This window comes from Pristiophorus japonicus, chromosome 7, assembly GCF_044704955.1.
Source record: "Pristiophorus japonicus isolate sPriJap1 chromosome 7, sPriJap1.hap1, whole genome shotgun sequence".
NCBI classification, from domain to species: Eukaryota; Metazoa; Chordata; class Chondrichthyes; family Pristiophoridae; genus Pristiophorus; species Pristiophorus japonicus.
The window spans coordinates 175,473,872-175,490,811 of record NC_091983.1 but is presented as its reverse complement, the minus strand read 5'-3'; the positions used below and the strand labels follow the sequence as shown (position 1 = coordinate 175,490,811).

The window sequence follows — 16,940 nt, the reverse complement described above, 5'->3', positions numbered from 1 at the left end:
CATTGTTGTTTGTGGAAGCTTGCTGTGCACAAATTGGCTGCCACATTTCCTACAAGTGACTACACTTCAAAAAGTACTCACATGCGCTATGGTTAGATGGCAAGAAGCCCCATTTTAAAAGCAGGACCATCTCCAATGCTGCTGAAAACCTGTGCATCAGAGCTAGCTGCTCCCCTAGCCAAATTACTCCAATGTAGCTAACACTACCCAATAGGAAAAATTACCCACTTGCATCCTTTTCACAAAACACAGGACAGCTCTAACCATATCAGCCTTGTCCCAATCATCACTGAAGTTAGGAGTCATCATTAGTGCTATTAAGCAGCACCTACTCGCCAATAACCTGCTTACTAGCACTCAGCGCCCACCATTATTACTCCCCTCTAGAGCCATCTAGATGTGGGATCCAAAGAAGAGTAGCTGCCCTCAACATCAAGGCAACATTTCAGAGTATGGTACCATGAAGCCAAAGCAAGATTGAAGATCTGACATTTCTTTTAGCTGCAGAAAAACTAGTGCTATTTCACAGATCTGAAGATTTATAGGATAGGATTATGCAGAGTGTAGCACTGCCCGCCTCTGAACATAACCTTTAACATAGTAAAATATCCCAAAGCACTTCACAGCAGTGGTTTCAAACAAAATTTGACATGTTATTCTTGTACAATAGTCATTCTGGTTGCCCTAGAACTAATCAGGATTGGCTTAACTTTTAATGGTGTGAATAAAGAATGGCTTGGTTTCCTCCATTTAACCAGCATTGTTCCTTTCAGCTAAAAGGGAGTTCTATTCTGAAGATTTGTATGTTCAACATGATAGGCACCATCTTCCTGACTTCATATTTGTGGCATATGTATTCTATTGTTAATTGGTTATACACATGAAGCATTATTCCTCTACACCAAGAACGTTACAGATGCCATTTGCTCAGAATTGGCACGATCTCCCTCAGTCCATCTGCTGCCAAAACACTCATGCCTTTGGTCACCTCCAAACTCGACAATTCCAATGCTTTCTTGGTCGGCCTCCCATTGTTCAGCTGACTGATTTATATAGTTGCTCCCTTCTTTTTGGAGGTATTTCATTGACAATCCTTTGGTACAACTTCCATATTCATGGACATTGGAATAATTGTAGTCTGGGAGAAGGCAGAACTAAAAGCTACAGCACCCTACTTAAAACAACTTCGTATCATTACCATTTTAATATCTGAAAAGGTAATACATATTCACATTATATTGCTGATTTTGTATTTTTGATATTAAAATGGTTGATGGTTCCTCGAAAAAAGATATCCAAAAACAGACAAAATAAACAATTGTTAAACAAACATTCTATAGTAAACAGGAGAACTGTTTATTGCAAATTGGACATCACAAACCAAGCAGGTGATCACATTGTTCACTCACCCATGTCAACTTATAGCACAATTCACCACTGATTTATTGCTTTATAAAAACATTCAAAAAAAGTGAAACTAAGATTGCAACTCCACATTTAAATCACCTTAAGCACTAAAGCCAACATTTCCAAGCTTAAAGCCCATGGAACACGCATCCAAATTCTCAGGAGAAAACAATTCAAAATTTTTCCAATTATGAAATCATAGTTAAGAAGTTACAAATATTCCCATTTCCTGGAGATGTTCCAGGAGGTTTTCTCAATGTGTATCAGCATACGTACTCTAAAATGAACTACTAGTCCTAAAAATATTTGCATTTACAAAATACTTGATAAAAATATTTTCAATTCTACAAGAGGTACATAAAATCAACTGAAGACAGTGGCAAATATTTCAGTCATTCTGATCGCTTGCAGATTCAGTTTTCTGTTCCTAGAAACAAAGATAGTTTAATTAGACAATTATATTGTAAATTCAACTACAGATTCTCTAAACAGGTGGGTTTTGTTTTTGCTACCAACATAAATGGTCCCTTGTAGTTGGCCATCTCCAAGTGCCAGAGACTGCCCAGACCACATCTCTCCTGCTAGACTATATAATCTGCTCAGATCAGGAACAGAGTGGAGCAGCACTTGAAGGTGTATCTGCCCCCACTTCACAGAATTGAACAACTGCATACTAACTAATGCGCAGGCTCTTTTATTTTCATGCCACATACATTAAAGGATACTTTGAATATCTAAAAATAGGGATTCCTCTCAACAAGATGACAAAGAAAGATACATACCATTACTGTATAAACCCAACATTAGTTTACAACAGAACAGTTTGACTCAATGAAACCATTTGCAAGTGTAGAACTTTACTGATTTTGGGTTATTATTTAGTGGTCATTGAACACAAGGTTTTCTTTATTTAGTCATTTGAAATTTTTTGACTTCATGTTTTACAATTTTTTACAAGGAAAATATGCATTGTTTAATAAAATTAGATTTGAAGTTATGCTTGGTTTATAAAGTTGTCTTTTACGAATAGCCTGCAACACGAACTTAAGTAGTTGACTTGCCAGACTAGGATAGTCAAATACTGGAAATAGTGCTACCAATTGTTTGTTCACTTAGTGGTGATGTGCAATATGCAAGCCATTGCTTATGTGACCTACTTAGGGCTTTCAGCATTGCTTAATGTTACCCAAGGGAAGCAAAATATCCATTCCAAAGATGGAACAAAAATCAAGATTAAAAAAGTGTTTAGCAGCAATACTTGCTTATGCCAAATCTAACTTCAGGGCAATGCTCCTCATTCAAATATAATTACACACACACACACACACTACATCCCTCCCCCCCATACAAGACTTTGAAATTGGTAGAAACACTGCACTCAAAATCTTACCTGCAGCATGAAGGGACCTCATTTAGGTTTATAAATAACAACCAACCACAGCACACTATTGCATACACACAGCACACAGTATGTACTATCATACCCTTAACTGCCACCGTCTCAAACTGTCCTTTCACCGACAGTGAGCTGGGTGGGGTAACTCTAGCTGAAGTCACACTAACAGAGGGTCGAGAAACATGGATCTGCAACAAGTGTTGAGCACAAAGAAAAACTGAACAAGCAAATCAAATCGCTGAAAGTTTTACAGACTCAATTTTCAAATATAGTTTTTTTTTTGAGTGCACATCAGATTTAGGTGGTACCTCATCAGGTTTTGTTTCGCCATTTTGAGCGGGAGCAGCTTCTTCCTTGGCTATTTTCTTCTCTTTGTCCTTCCCTTTTATCTGTTTCTTCGGTTTCGGTGAAGTCTTCTGTAAAAGCAAAAAGATCAAATGGTCCAGAAAGTCTACTTTTCAGTTAACATGGCATAGAAATACCACACCGCTCAAAGAATTTCACTGAGCAAGCATCTAACTCAAAATAGTGTTAAGTTGTGCATATCAAGTTACATATCACCAATGGCAGATAGAAACATAGAAAATAGGTGCAGGAGTAGGCCATTCGGCCCTTCTAGCCTGCACCGCCATTCAATGAGTTCATGGCTGAACATTCAACTTCAGTACCCCATTCCTGCTTTCTCACCATACCCCTTGATCCCCCTAGTAGTAAGGACCTCATCTAACTCCTTTTTGAATATATTTAGTGAATTGGCCTCAACTACTTTCTGTGGTAGAGAATTCCACAGGTTCACCACTCTCTGGGTGAAGAAGTTCCTCCGCATCTCGGTCCTAAATGGCTTACCCCTTATCCTTAGACTGTGACCTCTGGTTCTGGACTTCCCCAACATTGGGAACATTCTTCCTGCATCTAACCTGTCTAACACCGTCAGAATTTTAAATGTTTCTATGAGGTCCCCTCTCATTCTTCTGAACTCCAGTGAATACAAGCCCAGTTGATCCAGTCTTTCTTGATAGGTCAGTCCCGCCATCCCGGGAATCAGTCTGGTGAACCTTCGCTGCACTCCCTCAATAGCAAGAATGTCCTTCCTCAGGTTAGGAGACCAAAACTGTACACAATACTCCAGGTGTGGCCTCACCAATGCCCTGTACAACTGTAGCAACACCTCCCTGCCCCTGTACTCAAATCCCCTTGCTATGAAGGCCAACATGCCATTTGCTTTCTTAACCGCCCGCTGCACCTGCATGCCAACCTTCAATGACTGATGTACCATGACACCCAGGTCTCTTTGCACCTCCCCTTTTCCTAATCTGTCACCATTCAGATAATAGTCTGTCTCTCTGTTTTTACCACCAAAGTGGATAACCTCACATTTATCCACATTATACTTCATCTGCCATGCATTTGCCCACTCACCTAACCTATCCAAGTCGCTCTGCAGCCTCACAGCATCCTCCTCGCAGCTCACACTGCCACCCAACTTTGGAGATACTACATTTAATCCCCTCATCTAAATCATTAATGTACAGTGTAAACAGCTGGGGCCCCAGCACAGAACCTTGCGGTACCCCACTATCACTGCCTGCCATTCTGAAAAGTACCCATTTACTCCTACTCTTTGCTTCCTGTCTGACAACCAGTTCTCAATCCATGTCAGTACACTACCCCCAATCCCATGTGCTCTAACTTTGCACATCAATCTCTTGTGTGGGACCTTGTCAAACGCCTTCTGAAAGTCCAAATATACCACATCAACTGGTTCTCCCTTATCCACTCTACTGGAAACATCCTCAAAAAATTCCAGAAGATTTGTCAAGCATGATTTCCCTTTCACAAATCCATGCTGACTTGGACCTATCATGTCACCTCTTTCCAAATGCACTGCTATGACATCCTTAATAATTGATTCCATCATTTTACCCACTACCGATGTCAGGCTGACCGGTCTATAATTCCCTGTTTTCTCTCTCCCTCCTTTTTTAAAAAGTGGGGTTACATTGGCTACCCTCCACTCCATAGGAACTGATCCAGAGTCAATGGAATGTTGGAAAATGACTGTCAACGCATCCACTATTTCCAATGCCACCTCCTTAAGTACTCTGGGATGCAGTCCATCAGGCCCTGGGGATTTATCGGCCTTCAATCCCATCAATTTCCCCAACACAATTTCCTGGCTAATAAGGATTTCCCTCAGTTCCTCCTCCTTACTAGACCCCCCGACCCCTTTTATAACCGGATAGTTCAGGACATGAAGCGGCATACAATGCTTTCAACAGTCCTGCAACAGCTGGTCATCATCATTATAGGCGGTCCCTCAGAATCGAGGAAGACTTGCTTCCACTCTTAACATGAGTTCTTAGGTGGCTAAATAGTCCAATACGAGCGCCACAGTCTCGGTCACAGGTGGGACAGATAGTCGTTGAGGGAAGGGGTGGGTGGGACAGGTTTGCTGCACGCTCTTTCCGCTGCCTGCGCTTGATTTCTGCATGCTTTCGGCAACGAGACTCGAGGTGCTCAGCGCCCTCCTGGATGCACTTCCTCCACTTAGGGCGGTCTTTGGCCAGAGACTCCCAGGTGTCAGTGGGGCAACAGCTTGTACATCTCAGTAAAACATCAAAGTTACTAAGCCAATAAATCATGACTGACAAGGTAAATATATTACACAAAGTACAGATACTTGAAGTGCAAAGTGAGGAGACCAAGAGAGAATGAACATTAGAACTATAAACTAAATGGTGTTAGTCGACAGAATACAGCAAGTGAAAAGTATTTGAGGGCACATTGGACATATCATTGAAACCTTCTGCACAATGTATGGCAGCAGTAAAGAAACTCTAGGATCTTGGGTTGTATAGTGGATGGAATAGAACATAAATCATAGCATGGTCATCTATTATAATGAAGGACATCATAGCACTGGCAAGGGTACAAAGAGGTACCTTAAACTACAAGAGACAAAAAAAAGCTTAATTATATTAGAAAAAACCAAGAGGGGATTGTCTGCCGAAAGGACTTCAGACTGCCAGGTCAGACTACACAAAAAGGAAATGGAAAGCACCAGAAGCACTCAAGTTTATCAGCGATCTTTATTATAAAAGGAGATGCGAGGGGCTAGATCAGCCCCCACAGAGAAAAGGGAACTCTTGATATGTGACACAAATTGCTGGGCCGATGGCAATAGGAGTTCACAAGGAAGTGTGTTCTGCATTTAAACAGTCAACCAATGTGTGCCTCCTCAAAGTAGGTGCCACATAGCAGAATCACACCACACCTAACTGAGCACCACCCACCCCACACTATTGGAGTAAGTTTTCACTGCCTAAACTTGAAAAACAGGCAAGTGGCTGGACATGCCCCCTTTTGAAAAAAAAATCTGTTCTAAAATGAAACTATTCTAACTCTCTAGAACTGGAGCAAACTAAATGCCGAGAATTGCAATTTCTAAAATGCTCCATTCTAAACTAGTTGCTCCAAATAAAAAAGGAGCAACTCAGGCTGAAACTTGAGCCCTTAGAAACAAAAAACCCAGCAGAAACAGGGTTTCCAAGATTTGATCAAAGTACCCCTCCTCAGAAGCCAATCTCCCCATCCACTTTATCTCCCTCTCTATTCTCATTTTCCCCCTCCCCTTCCTGGTTCAATTCAATTACTAGTCTCCAACCCTGCTTGAACTGAATACTGCACCCATTCTTTACTTTGCTTAATACAATGTGTTATACATAATTTACACAAACACACTATTCCTTTGATGTAACCGTACTCAAGATGCAAGTACTAGAATTTGTTTATTCTTCCCTCCTCCTAAAAACTGTAGTTATTTACATGGGTTGCAAGAGAGGTTTTCCCTCCGCGGTAATCTACATTTATAAAATCATCATTTTACAGCACACACACTGGATCTCAAGCCAGCTATCCATTTTTTCTGTACACCCTTTCTTTCTCTTCTCTCTCCTCCCTTCCTCTTCTGAAATATTTACTAATTTCCCTTTAAAAAAAGTCATGGATTCCGGTTCCACCATTGTTTCTGGTGACCCATCAACACAAAAAAATTCTCCTAATCATTCTGCTGGTGTTCATCTTAAATTTATGTCTTCCAGTTATCAACTTGCCAACCAGTGGTAATCGTTCTCACCCACCCCCCTACAGTGTAGAACAGCTCTTAAATCTGCTCCTTACCTTGGTTAGAATGGGAAACAGCCCCAGTTTCTCATCCACATGACCTGAACACCCTTTCTAAATTTAAAAAAAAGGTGCCCAAAACTGGATACAATATTCTAACTGTGGCCTAACCAATGATTTGCATGGATTTAACTTTGCCCCTTAGATTTTATAAATGGGGGAATAGTCTATGAAAGCAAAGATCCATGGGGGAAGAAGTGTTTATGAAAGCAAAAATCCCAAATAGCTTATCAACTTGTCCGCCCACTTTGAAAGACTTCTGCACCGAAACCTCCAAGTCTCTACTCTTTTTATACTTTAGATTATGGGAAGGAAGCAAGAATTTTTTAGATAGAAACTAAAAGGACCATTTTAGCAGCACTTTGAAGCAGCAATCCTACATAAACAGTCTTTGCTATCAACAGATTTAAACCCTACACACAAGGATTCTTTTCAGTCAAAATAAACAAAGCCAAAATCTTTAGGAGATGCTATTATAGACTGATTTTGTATCAATTTCTGCATTATAAAGCAACTGATGTCAGCAGGGAGCAATTAACTTTCATGTAGAATTAAAAGTTAAGCATCAAGGCTATGTCAGCCTCAAAACAGTCTTATTCTGCACAAGATTGTGGACCAGGACCATCTACACACTCAATGTTGCTGTGCAGGTTGCTCTTCAGAGACAAGGGTACATTGTCTCCTTGATGCAATTGGTTCTTTGACATTCTCCACACCCTTCACAAACAATAATAGGTGTGGTGGCAAGTCGTCAATGGAATTCTGAACGACAATTATAAATGCCAAAAATCCAACAGTTACAGCTCCCTAGGGGTTTACTGGCAAAATGCACTCCCAGCGCGTGGCCTTTGACCACACCAACCAGGAAGGCAAAGTGCCATACTCAAACCATGCTAGATATGCTAACCACAGCTGGGGTAGTTAGGCTGTTAAAATTTGCCTTTGTATCCCCTGTGGGGAATAAAAATACATCAGATGGTCTCCCACTCTTGGATCACTCGCCAAATGAATCCTGGTGGAAAGCATGTATATGGAGGGGAGGCAAGGACAGCATCAGGCTCAGTTGTAACTTCCTCTGTAGCTAAATAAACCTAATATAAATTACTACTGTATAGGCTCATACGATAAATAACCATAAAAGCAAGACACCAGAGGGCTGCCAGATATCACTGGAACCATACATCAGCACGAGTCAGGAGGAGTGAGGATATGATCTTTTTGAAAAACACATTCATTACATTAATTTTTAACAGGATAATAGTTAGCTGCCAAAGCACTACAGATTTTAAACAATGTAAGTTCTCACCCTGGCACGTTTCTGTGGTTTGGACTCTTCCTTAGTAGCAGCGGCAGCTGCAGCAGCATTCTAGAATGAAAGTTTTATTATAAATTTATGTAAAACTAAAATTACAAAGCAAAACTTTTAATACCTCCAATTATGTACTTCACATTTTAAAAAATTGCTCCAATTAGCAAGTCATTTGTGCAAGCTATTCACATTAACAACTTATTTGAAAACAAGCTGTATGATTTTATTTCTTCAGTTGACTGGAAAAACTTAGTTTCTATGTCCCTTTTATCGCAGTTGCCTGAATTGAAGTTATTTTTTTTTTTTAAAACTACTATATATGGTGCAAGAGGAAATTTAGCAACATGGCTAGAAAATTGGTTAACGTTTGTACTCAATGGAAAGTTGCTGGAGGGCATGGATGAACAGAGAGCACTAGAGTTTCAAAAACATAATTCCTTTAAAGTGTGAGTGTAGGCAGATAAACCTATAAAAAGGCCAACAGATTCCAGAACGATCCCAGCGGATTGGAATGTAACAAGAAAAGGAGGGAGAGCGAAAACAGGGAATTACAGGCCAGTTAGCCTGACATCAGTCGTTGGGAAAATATTAAGGAAGTGCTATCAGGACACTTGGAGAATCATAACATGATTAGGCAGTCAACATGGTTTTAATGAAAGGGAATTTGTATTTTGACAAATTTATTAGAATTTTTTGAAGTTGTAACTAGCAGGGTAGATAAAGGGGAACCAGTGGATGTAGTACATTTGGATTTCCAAAAGGCATTTGATAAGGTGCCACATGAAAGGTTATTACAGAAGATAAGGGCTCATGGGATTGGGAGTAATGTATGAGTGTGTATAGAGAATTGGTTAACGAACAGAAAACAGAGAGTAGGGATAAACGGGTCTTTAATCGGGTTGGCAGGCTGTAACTAGTGGGGTGCTGCAAAGATCAGTGCTGGGGCCTCAGCTATTTACAAATTATGTTAATGACCTAGATGAAGGGATCGAGTGTATTTTCTGACAATACAAAGCTAGACAGTAAGCTGTGAGAAGAACACAAAGATCTGCAAAGGGATACAGATAAACTTAGTGGGCTCAATTTTGGCCAGGAATTGTTCCAAGTTACTCAAAAAAAAAAAGTTTTTCTGGCGTAACTTAAAAATCCCTATTTTGCACATTCATTTTGCACCAAACTAAATGAGTTAGTTACGATTTTTTTTTTTTAAGTTTAATTTTTTTTCTCAAAAAAGGGAGGGCATTACGAGCCACCTGCACCAGTTTTGGCCAATTAGGCCAGCTAATAGTTACTCCAAATTTACTTAGACCAGCGGATGTGGCCACTTCAGAAAACCCTTGCAGAGAGTTAAGAAATCAGCGCAGGTAGGTACATTGGAGGCCATTCGGCCTGGGATAGAGACAGGAAGGGAAGTAGAGAGAATCTGCACCTAAAGCACCAAGACTTACAAAGCACTAAACCTTGGAAATAAAAAGTATAAGCATTCAATAATAAATAAAATTAAAGTCCTACCTTTATCTTAAAACTTGGCCCAGGAAGGCAGTGGGTCGGCTGGTGCGGGAGGCCACTCGGCCAGGGCTAGAGGCGGGCAGGCAGAACTGATAGTGCTCTTGTCGGGATGATTTCTATCAGTTCTGCCTGCCTGCCTGCCCGCCTCTAGCCCTGGCTGAGTGGCCTTCCGGTGCAATTTCTAAGATTAAAGTGATTAAAGCTTCAAATCAACTACCCCTACTCACAACATTTGGCTGACAACGAGTCCCATACAGCGGCTGCAGCAAGACAGAGAGGCGCTGGGGGAGAGGGGCTACTGCGCATGCGTGGACACTCCACTGTGCATGTGCAGACGTCCCAGCGCAGGATGCTGGCTCCACCCCCAACCAGACTGGCCACACTGAGTGACCACAGGGAGGAGGCCGGTCAGCGGCCAAAGTGGGAAGGAAATTTTTTGGCGCATTTCTGAACAGAGAAAAGCGGCGCTTCTCCGGTAAGTGCACCGAAAAACAGGTTGGGCCAAAATTGAGCCCAGCGCGTGGCCAGTAAGGTGGCAGATGGAGTATAATGTATGGAAACAAGTGTTATTCAATTTGGTAGGAAGAATAGAAAAACAGAATTTTTTAAAAAATGGTTAGAAACTTTTTAAATGTTGGTGTTCAGAGAGATATGGGTGCCCTCGTGCAAGAAACAAAGCTAACATGCAGGTATAGCAGTAAGGAAGGCAAATGGCATGTTGTCCTTTATTGCAAGGGGGTTGGAGTATAAGAGTAAGGAAGTCTTGTTACAATTGTACAGCGCCTTGGTGAGGCTACACCTGGAGTACTGTGCACAGTTTTGGTCTCCTTATCTAAGGAAGGATATACTTGCCTTGGAGGCGGTGCAACAGAGGTTCACTAGATTGATTCCTGGGATTGAGAGGGCTGTCTTATGATAGAATGGGACTAAAATTTCTGGAGTTTAGCAGAATGAGAGGTGATCTCATTGAAACATACAAGATTCTGAAGGGGAATGAGAGGGTAGATGCTGAGAGGTTGTTTCCCCTGGCTGGAGTGTCTAGAACTCGGGGGCACAGTCTCAGGATATACGCCATTTAAGACAGAGATGAGGAGAAATTTCTTCGCTCAGAGGGTTGTGAATCTTTAGAATTCACTGCTCCAGAGGGCTGTGGATGCTGAGTCTCTGTATGTTCAAGGCGAAGGTAAATAGATTTGGGGGTCTAGGGGAAATCAAGGGATATGGAGATTGGCAGGAAACTGAAGTGGAGGTCAATGCAAATTGCTGTTACATATACAAACGGTATTATGATGCAAATCTGTGATTTGGAAGTAATAACACAGGCTGGGGAGCGATGGGAAGGGTAATAGTACAGGAATGCATCAGGGACTCTAACCCACCAGCACATACGTGGCAAAGCAGCAGGAGTGCTACTTGCAATGTTCCCCAGGTATGTCGGTGCTGGACGAGGTTCCTCACTAATCAGCAGGTACTCAGAAAATTAACCCAACTTACTCTATGCATCAAATGTAGGAATGGTACCACTGATGAGTCATGGGTGTAATTAGCCTGTTGATGCTGACAAAGGAGATAAACTTGTCTATAATACAATTGCACCGGAAGGCCACTCGGCCAGGGCTAGAGGCGGGCAGGCAGGCAGGACTACTCCAACAAATATTAGCATTGAGGAATTTGTCAAATAGCTAAGTGCCAAGGTACTCCCACTTTAAACAAAAACAGAACGGACTTGTGATGCCGCCTGTATTGGTATTGAAGCAAGCAACCCAACTTATTTATATATCATATAGTTGGGTTGTAAATCTACTTACTTTTTCCAATCTACCAGATCTTCTTGGCTGCAAAAGAAGGAGGACATTTTAAAAAAAAACAATTTCTAGGTTCACTGAGAAAATTAGCAAGGTAATGCCTTGCTGTTATTAAAACATTCTTTGGATGGCCACATACAAGAAAAAAGACATGAACAAACAACTATGAAGATAGTCAATAATTTAATTGAAAACTAGGCATTGGAAAGAAAACCCTGTAAAATTCTCACCAAAGCCCTTTTGGCATCATTTTTTTGTTCGCCCTCAGTTGGTGCCTGAAAAGACAACATTGCATACAATATTAATCTGAAATCTGTCCAGCTGTGCAAGAGGAAAATGAAGGTTGCTAGACATTTTTTATTTTAAGAATCACCATCTAAGCAGAGCAACAAAAACAAAGAGCGTGCAAACGGATGACTCACACATTCTTCCCTGTCACTTAAAATAACAACTTTTTTTAAATAAAAATAGGCGTCTAATTTAAATTGCAAAGATTGAGCTTTTACAAGATGCTTTTGCTCCTACACAAAAAACCCACAGATATGCCTTTCTAAGTATCCCTTTAGGGTGGTGGAGGAGCCCGACAGGCAATTTGTAACATATGACCACAGAGAATGTGCACCTGGATACCATGCCATCTAACAATAGACATTATGGACAGGGGATTGGGGACTGCCTCCTAACATGGGTAATTGAGAGGCAGAGGAGAGGCGTTGTGTGGCTGAAACTCTACTGCAAGGTGGCAGATTTAATCAGTCCATCTTGGCTTCTCCAATGGGTGAATCTACCCACAAAGCAGATAAATAATTCGCTGCAAAGGGAACATTCAGGCGGCAAATCCCATCTCTGCTGCTTACAAGGAGAGAAGGTTTGGGAGGAGAAAGGGTCAGTGCCTGGGCAGGAGAGGGGATGAAAGCGGTCAGTCTTGCTGTGGGCAGAGGGGCAGTACGAGCCAGAGGAAGGGAAGAAGTGGGCAGGGAAGGGGCAGAGCAGGGAAGGGTGTTATTGCTGTCCCCCGTCACTTGCTGTCTGATGGTTATGGGCCATAGCTTACTTAGTGAGACCCTCTTGCTGAGAATTAAAAAAAAAGAAAGAAATAGTAACATATTAGATTCAAAACCATTTAAAGTCAGAAGCAAGCTGAATTATATTTAAAAATAATCACAAATAATCTGTTAAATTTAGACAGATTCTTCTGGAGGGGGTGGGGGTGATGGGGGCCAGGGCAGTGGCAAGATGGCTGCATGGTAGAAACCAGAGAGTAGCTGATGGGAGCAATTCACTACGGGCTCCAAAGGGATTTTACTCGGAGTTCAGAAGGATGAAGGGTGATCTTATAGAAACATTTAAAATAATGAAAGGGATAGACAAGATAGAGGCAGAGAGGTTGTTTCCACTGGTCGGGGAGACTAGAACTAGGGGGCACAGCCTCAAAATATGGGGGAGCCAATTTAAAACCGAGTTGAGAAGGAATTTCTTCTCCGAGGGGGTTGGAAATCTGTGGAATTCTCTGCACAAGGAAGCAGTTGAGGCTAGCTCATTGAATGTATTCAAGTCACAGATAGATAGATTTTTAACCAATAAGGGAATTAAGGGTTACGGGGAGCGGGCGGGTAAGTGGAACTGAGTCCACGGCCAGGTCAGCCATGATCTTGTTGAATGGCAGAGCAGGCTCGAGGGGCTAGATGGCCTACTCCTGTTCCTAATTCTTATGTTCTTATTAGACATCAACAGATGGAAAGGTGAATTTCCGATGTTATAGCAGACGCTATACGGGAGAAGCCGTACAAAATTCCACCCCTCCCCATTTGCTAAAACACAGGATTTGGAGAAAAAGGCACAGGTTTGGAGCCAGTGAGCTGGAACCCAAACTCCGAGGGCAAGTTCAGTGGACAACACATTTTGTTTTGAACTGCTGCACAGAGTCAGCACTCACTTGCTGGCTTTAAAAAAAACATTTCTACAAGTTGGTCCTTTTTTATTATTCACCCTCAGGCAGGCGAAGAGGCCTCACTAAGTGAACAATGACCAATACCGTCAGGCATCACGTGATGACAGTGAACAGTAACACCGACCCTCCCTGCACAGCAAGCTGCACATAAAGTTACAAAAGGGACAGACAGACTAAGAGAGAGGCAAAACTATGGCAGATAGGAGTTTAATATGGGGAAGTGCGAGCTCATCAACTTTGAATCCAAGAAATACATATTTTCTTAATGGAGAGAGACTAGGAGCAGTCCAGTATAGGCATCCATGTACAAATCACTAAAAGCTAGTGCACAGGTACAAAAAGTAATCAGAAAGGCTAATGTTGGCCTGTCACAAGAGGGCTTGAATACAAATGAGGAGATGCTTGGTCAGACCCCATCTGGAGTGCAGTTTTCAGCACCTCGCCTCAGAAAAGGATACATTAGCCTTGGAGGGGGTACAGTGCAGATTCATCAGAATGATATCCAGGCTTGAAGGGTTAAATTATGGAGGACAGTCTGCATAAACATGGTTTGTGTATACCCACTAGTTTAGAAGGTGGAGTGCTCCAACTGATGCGTTTAAAAATGATAAAAGGACTTGATAAGATACAAGAAAAATTATTTCCTCTGCTGGGGGAATCCAGGACAAAATCTTAAAATTAGAGCCAGGCCATTCAGGAGTGAAATCAGTTAGCACTCCATATTCAGGGTAGCGAAAATCTGGAATTCTCCACCCACCCCCCACCCCCAAAAGGCTAGGGATTTTGGTTCAATTGAAACTTTCAAGACCGAGGTCAATAGTTTTTTTGTTGGGCAAGGGTATCAAGGGATATGGAGCAGAAGTACAGATCAGCCATGAATCAGCCTCAATTGAATGAACTGGTTCCACTGGGCTGAATGGCCTACTCCTATTCCTATGTTCCAACCACTGATTGATCCCATCCTGCCGCTGATGGATACCACCCTTCAACACGGATACCTTCCATTCCCTCCCATACACTTTGACCTTTACTCCCCTCCCCAACACCTACCATCCACTCACCCACCCCCACACTAACCTGGTACTCACTGCTCCTACCCCAACATTCAGGTGCTATCTTATTTCTAACCTATCCCAAGCGATCAATTCACTCATCTCCCCGACCCTACACAGACACTGACTGATCCCCTTCCCACCCTGACTAATGCAGTGTGTTGCTGTGATCATGACATTGAGATTTATGTTCTCAATCTACAAAACCACCAAATAGGTATTTGAAATAAGTGGTGGTAGAAAAACTGCAGAACCCACTACCCCCTCAAGATTTCACAAAGGATTTAGATGAACTTTGTCTCAAGTACACCTTTCATGATAAATCCTTACATCTCTCATCCCAGTTGAAGAATCACATTAATGCATGCTCTCATTCTACCCTTCTAGTTAGTGAGTCCTGCAACACTTATTCCCTCCCCATTGGTGGGTCCATTTAAAATGACTACAAGTTAGTTAGTCTTCAATAAATCACTCCCTTCCAGTTAGTCTCTTTAACCCCTCCCTCATCCCACTAATTCACTACATTACTAAAATCCTTCAATTCTCACTTCCCTCCAGTTAATACTCATTATTCTTCCCACCCTCCTCCACCATTAGTTGGCCCCCTTTAAACTGGTCAGCTCTGACTCAGTGACAAACATTCTCTGGCCTCAGAGAGTCAGATGGTTGTGGGTTCAAGAGAGTGGTCCCTTCCAGAGACTGGAGCACAAAAATCTCAGCTGATACTCCCAGCACTGAGAGAGCGCTGCACTGTCGGAGGTGCCGTCGTTCAGATGAGTCGTTGAACCGAGGCCCCGTCTACTCTCTCAGGTGGACATAAAAGATCCCATGGCACTATTTCGAAGAGGAGCAGGGAGTTATCCCCAGTGCCCTGGCCAATATTTATCCCACACATGAACAGCACTAAAAAAAAAATCATCTTGTCATTATTGCATTGCTGTTTATGGGAGCTTGCTGTGCGCACATGGGCTGCCGCGTTTCACTGGCTGTAAAGCACTTTGAGACATCCTGAGGTCGCGAAAGGCGCTATGTATAAACGCGTCTTTTTTTCACCTTTTAACACTTCCCCCAAAATGACTAAATTCCGCTAATGCTGACTATCAACCCCTTTATTATTTACTCCTTTCCCCCAAAATCGAGTAATCCCTTTACTAGCCCCTTGACTGCTCACTCCCGCCCGCCAGGTCCCTTCAATGCTGCTTGCCTTGCCGTGTGTGAAGAGGAGGAAGGCGCGGCCCCGCGTGCGGAGGGCAGGTAGTGCGCACCGGGCACGCGCATGGATACGGGCACGCGCACGGGGGGGGATGAGTGACAGGTACATACGGGTTACGCTGAAAACCCAGAGGCGGAGATTAGTTTTAAACATGGCTTTAGCCTTCGAAAAGAAGGAGGAAAAAAAAGGACTACACACATCAGTGTCCTTTCCAACATGCATGAACCTCCCCCCCCCCACACACACCACACACACACACACGCACGAACGAAATGTCTTGCCGTTTAATATAGATACATATATAACAATATAGAATAAAGCCTCTTCGTTGCATGTAAAACAGGTTCAACATTTCAAATATTTAAGTGAAGAAAGAAGACCCATTTGTTACAAACATCATGGAGGGGCAGAAGGACGCCAGACGACTCGAAATCGTATCACAATTTAATTACTGCGCCACACTTTCACAGTTTCGTTATTTTAAAAAGTTTGCCACAAAATAAAAACTTTTCTAAAAAGGACAATTAAAAAAATTGCACTGTAGCGAATGCTAAGAATGTGAAATGCGAGAAATGAAACGAATTTCTATTTACCCTTTGCAAAAAAAACACTGGGCGCTTTGAGTTACCAGAGAAAAAAATATATAAATACCCCTGTAAGTCAAACTTACCGTCCTTTTAGGAGCCATGGTTACAAAACTGGATAGTGAGGTTTAGGGCGATGCACGTCCACAGCTAACGTTGCAACCACTGCTGCAAGTTTTAACTCCCAACCAGCGCAGATCAATTTCTAAACACCTTGCTAATCAGATGATAATATCATGCTAATTAGATGCAAATCAGATCCAGACCCCAGCGTCCGAGTGGTGGAGCGCTGCTTTGATCCCGTCCCCTTCCCCAGGGCTGCTCTTTCTATTGGTGAAAGGACAATCGCTGATGGCTGATGCTGACGTGTCGGATCCACCAGAGGAGGGCGGCTCGACGATTGGTTCCCCGACCTTTCACTGTTGGGGAGATGAAGTTTTTTTTTGCTGAAATTGCTGCAATTTGTTGGGGAAAAAATCCTGTTTTCAAAAAAAAACACGCCTAACCCATAGGCAGGGTTGTTGAATCCGGA

The 16,940-nt window shown here is 42.3% G+C and overlaps 1 protein-coding gene across 1 annotated transcript; it reads right to left on the bottom strand.

Moving 5' to 3' along the window:
- Nucleotides 1-1,332: 1,332 nt before the first annotated feature.
- On the bottom strand, nucleotides 1,333-16,640 carry hmgn3 (high mobility group nucleosomal binding domain 3). The gene is made up of 6 exons (XM_070884532.1): nucleotides 16,495-16,640; nucleotides 11,839-11,883; nucleotides 11,612-11,638; nucleotides 8,292-8,351; nucleotides 3,112-3,219; nucleotides 1,333-1,834 (listed from the first exon to the last, which is right to left on the bottom strand). Exons 1-6 carry the CDS (start codon nucleotides 16,510-16,512, stop codon nucleotides 1,796-1,798), a joined length of 297 nt encoding a protein of 98 aa, XP_070740633.1. The 5' UTR covers nucleotides 16,513-16,640; the 3' UTR covers nucleotides 1,333-1,795.
- Nucleotides 16,641-16,940: the final 300 nt, after the last annotated feature.

Bases quoted from the DNA above. Each gene is read 5' to 3' on its own strand.
- hmgn3 (XM_070884532.1), bottom strand. The intron at 11,639-11,838 runs GTGAGAATTTTA...CTTCTTTTGCAG, and splicing joins ATGATGCCAAAAGGGCTTTG to CCAAGAAGATCTGGTAGATT. The intron at 3,220-8,291 runs GTGAGAACTTAC...TTGCTTTTACAG, and splicing joins AACCACAGAAACGTGCCAGG to AAGACTTCACCGAAACCGAA.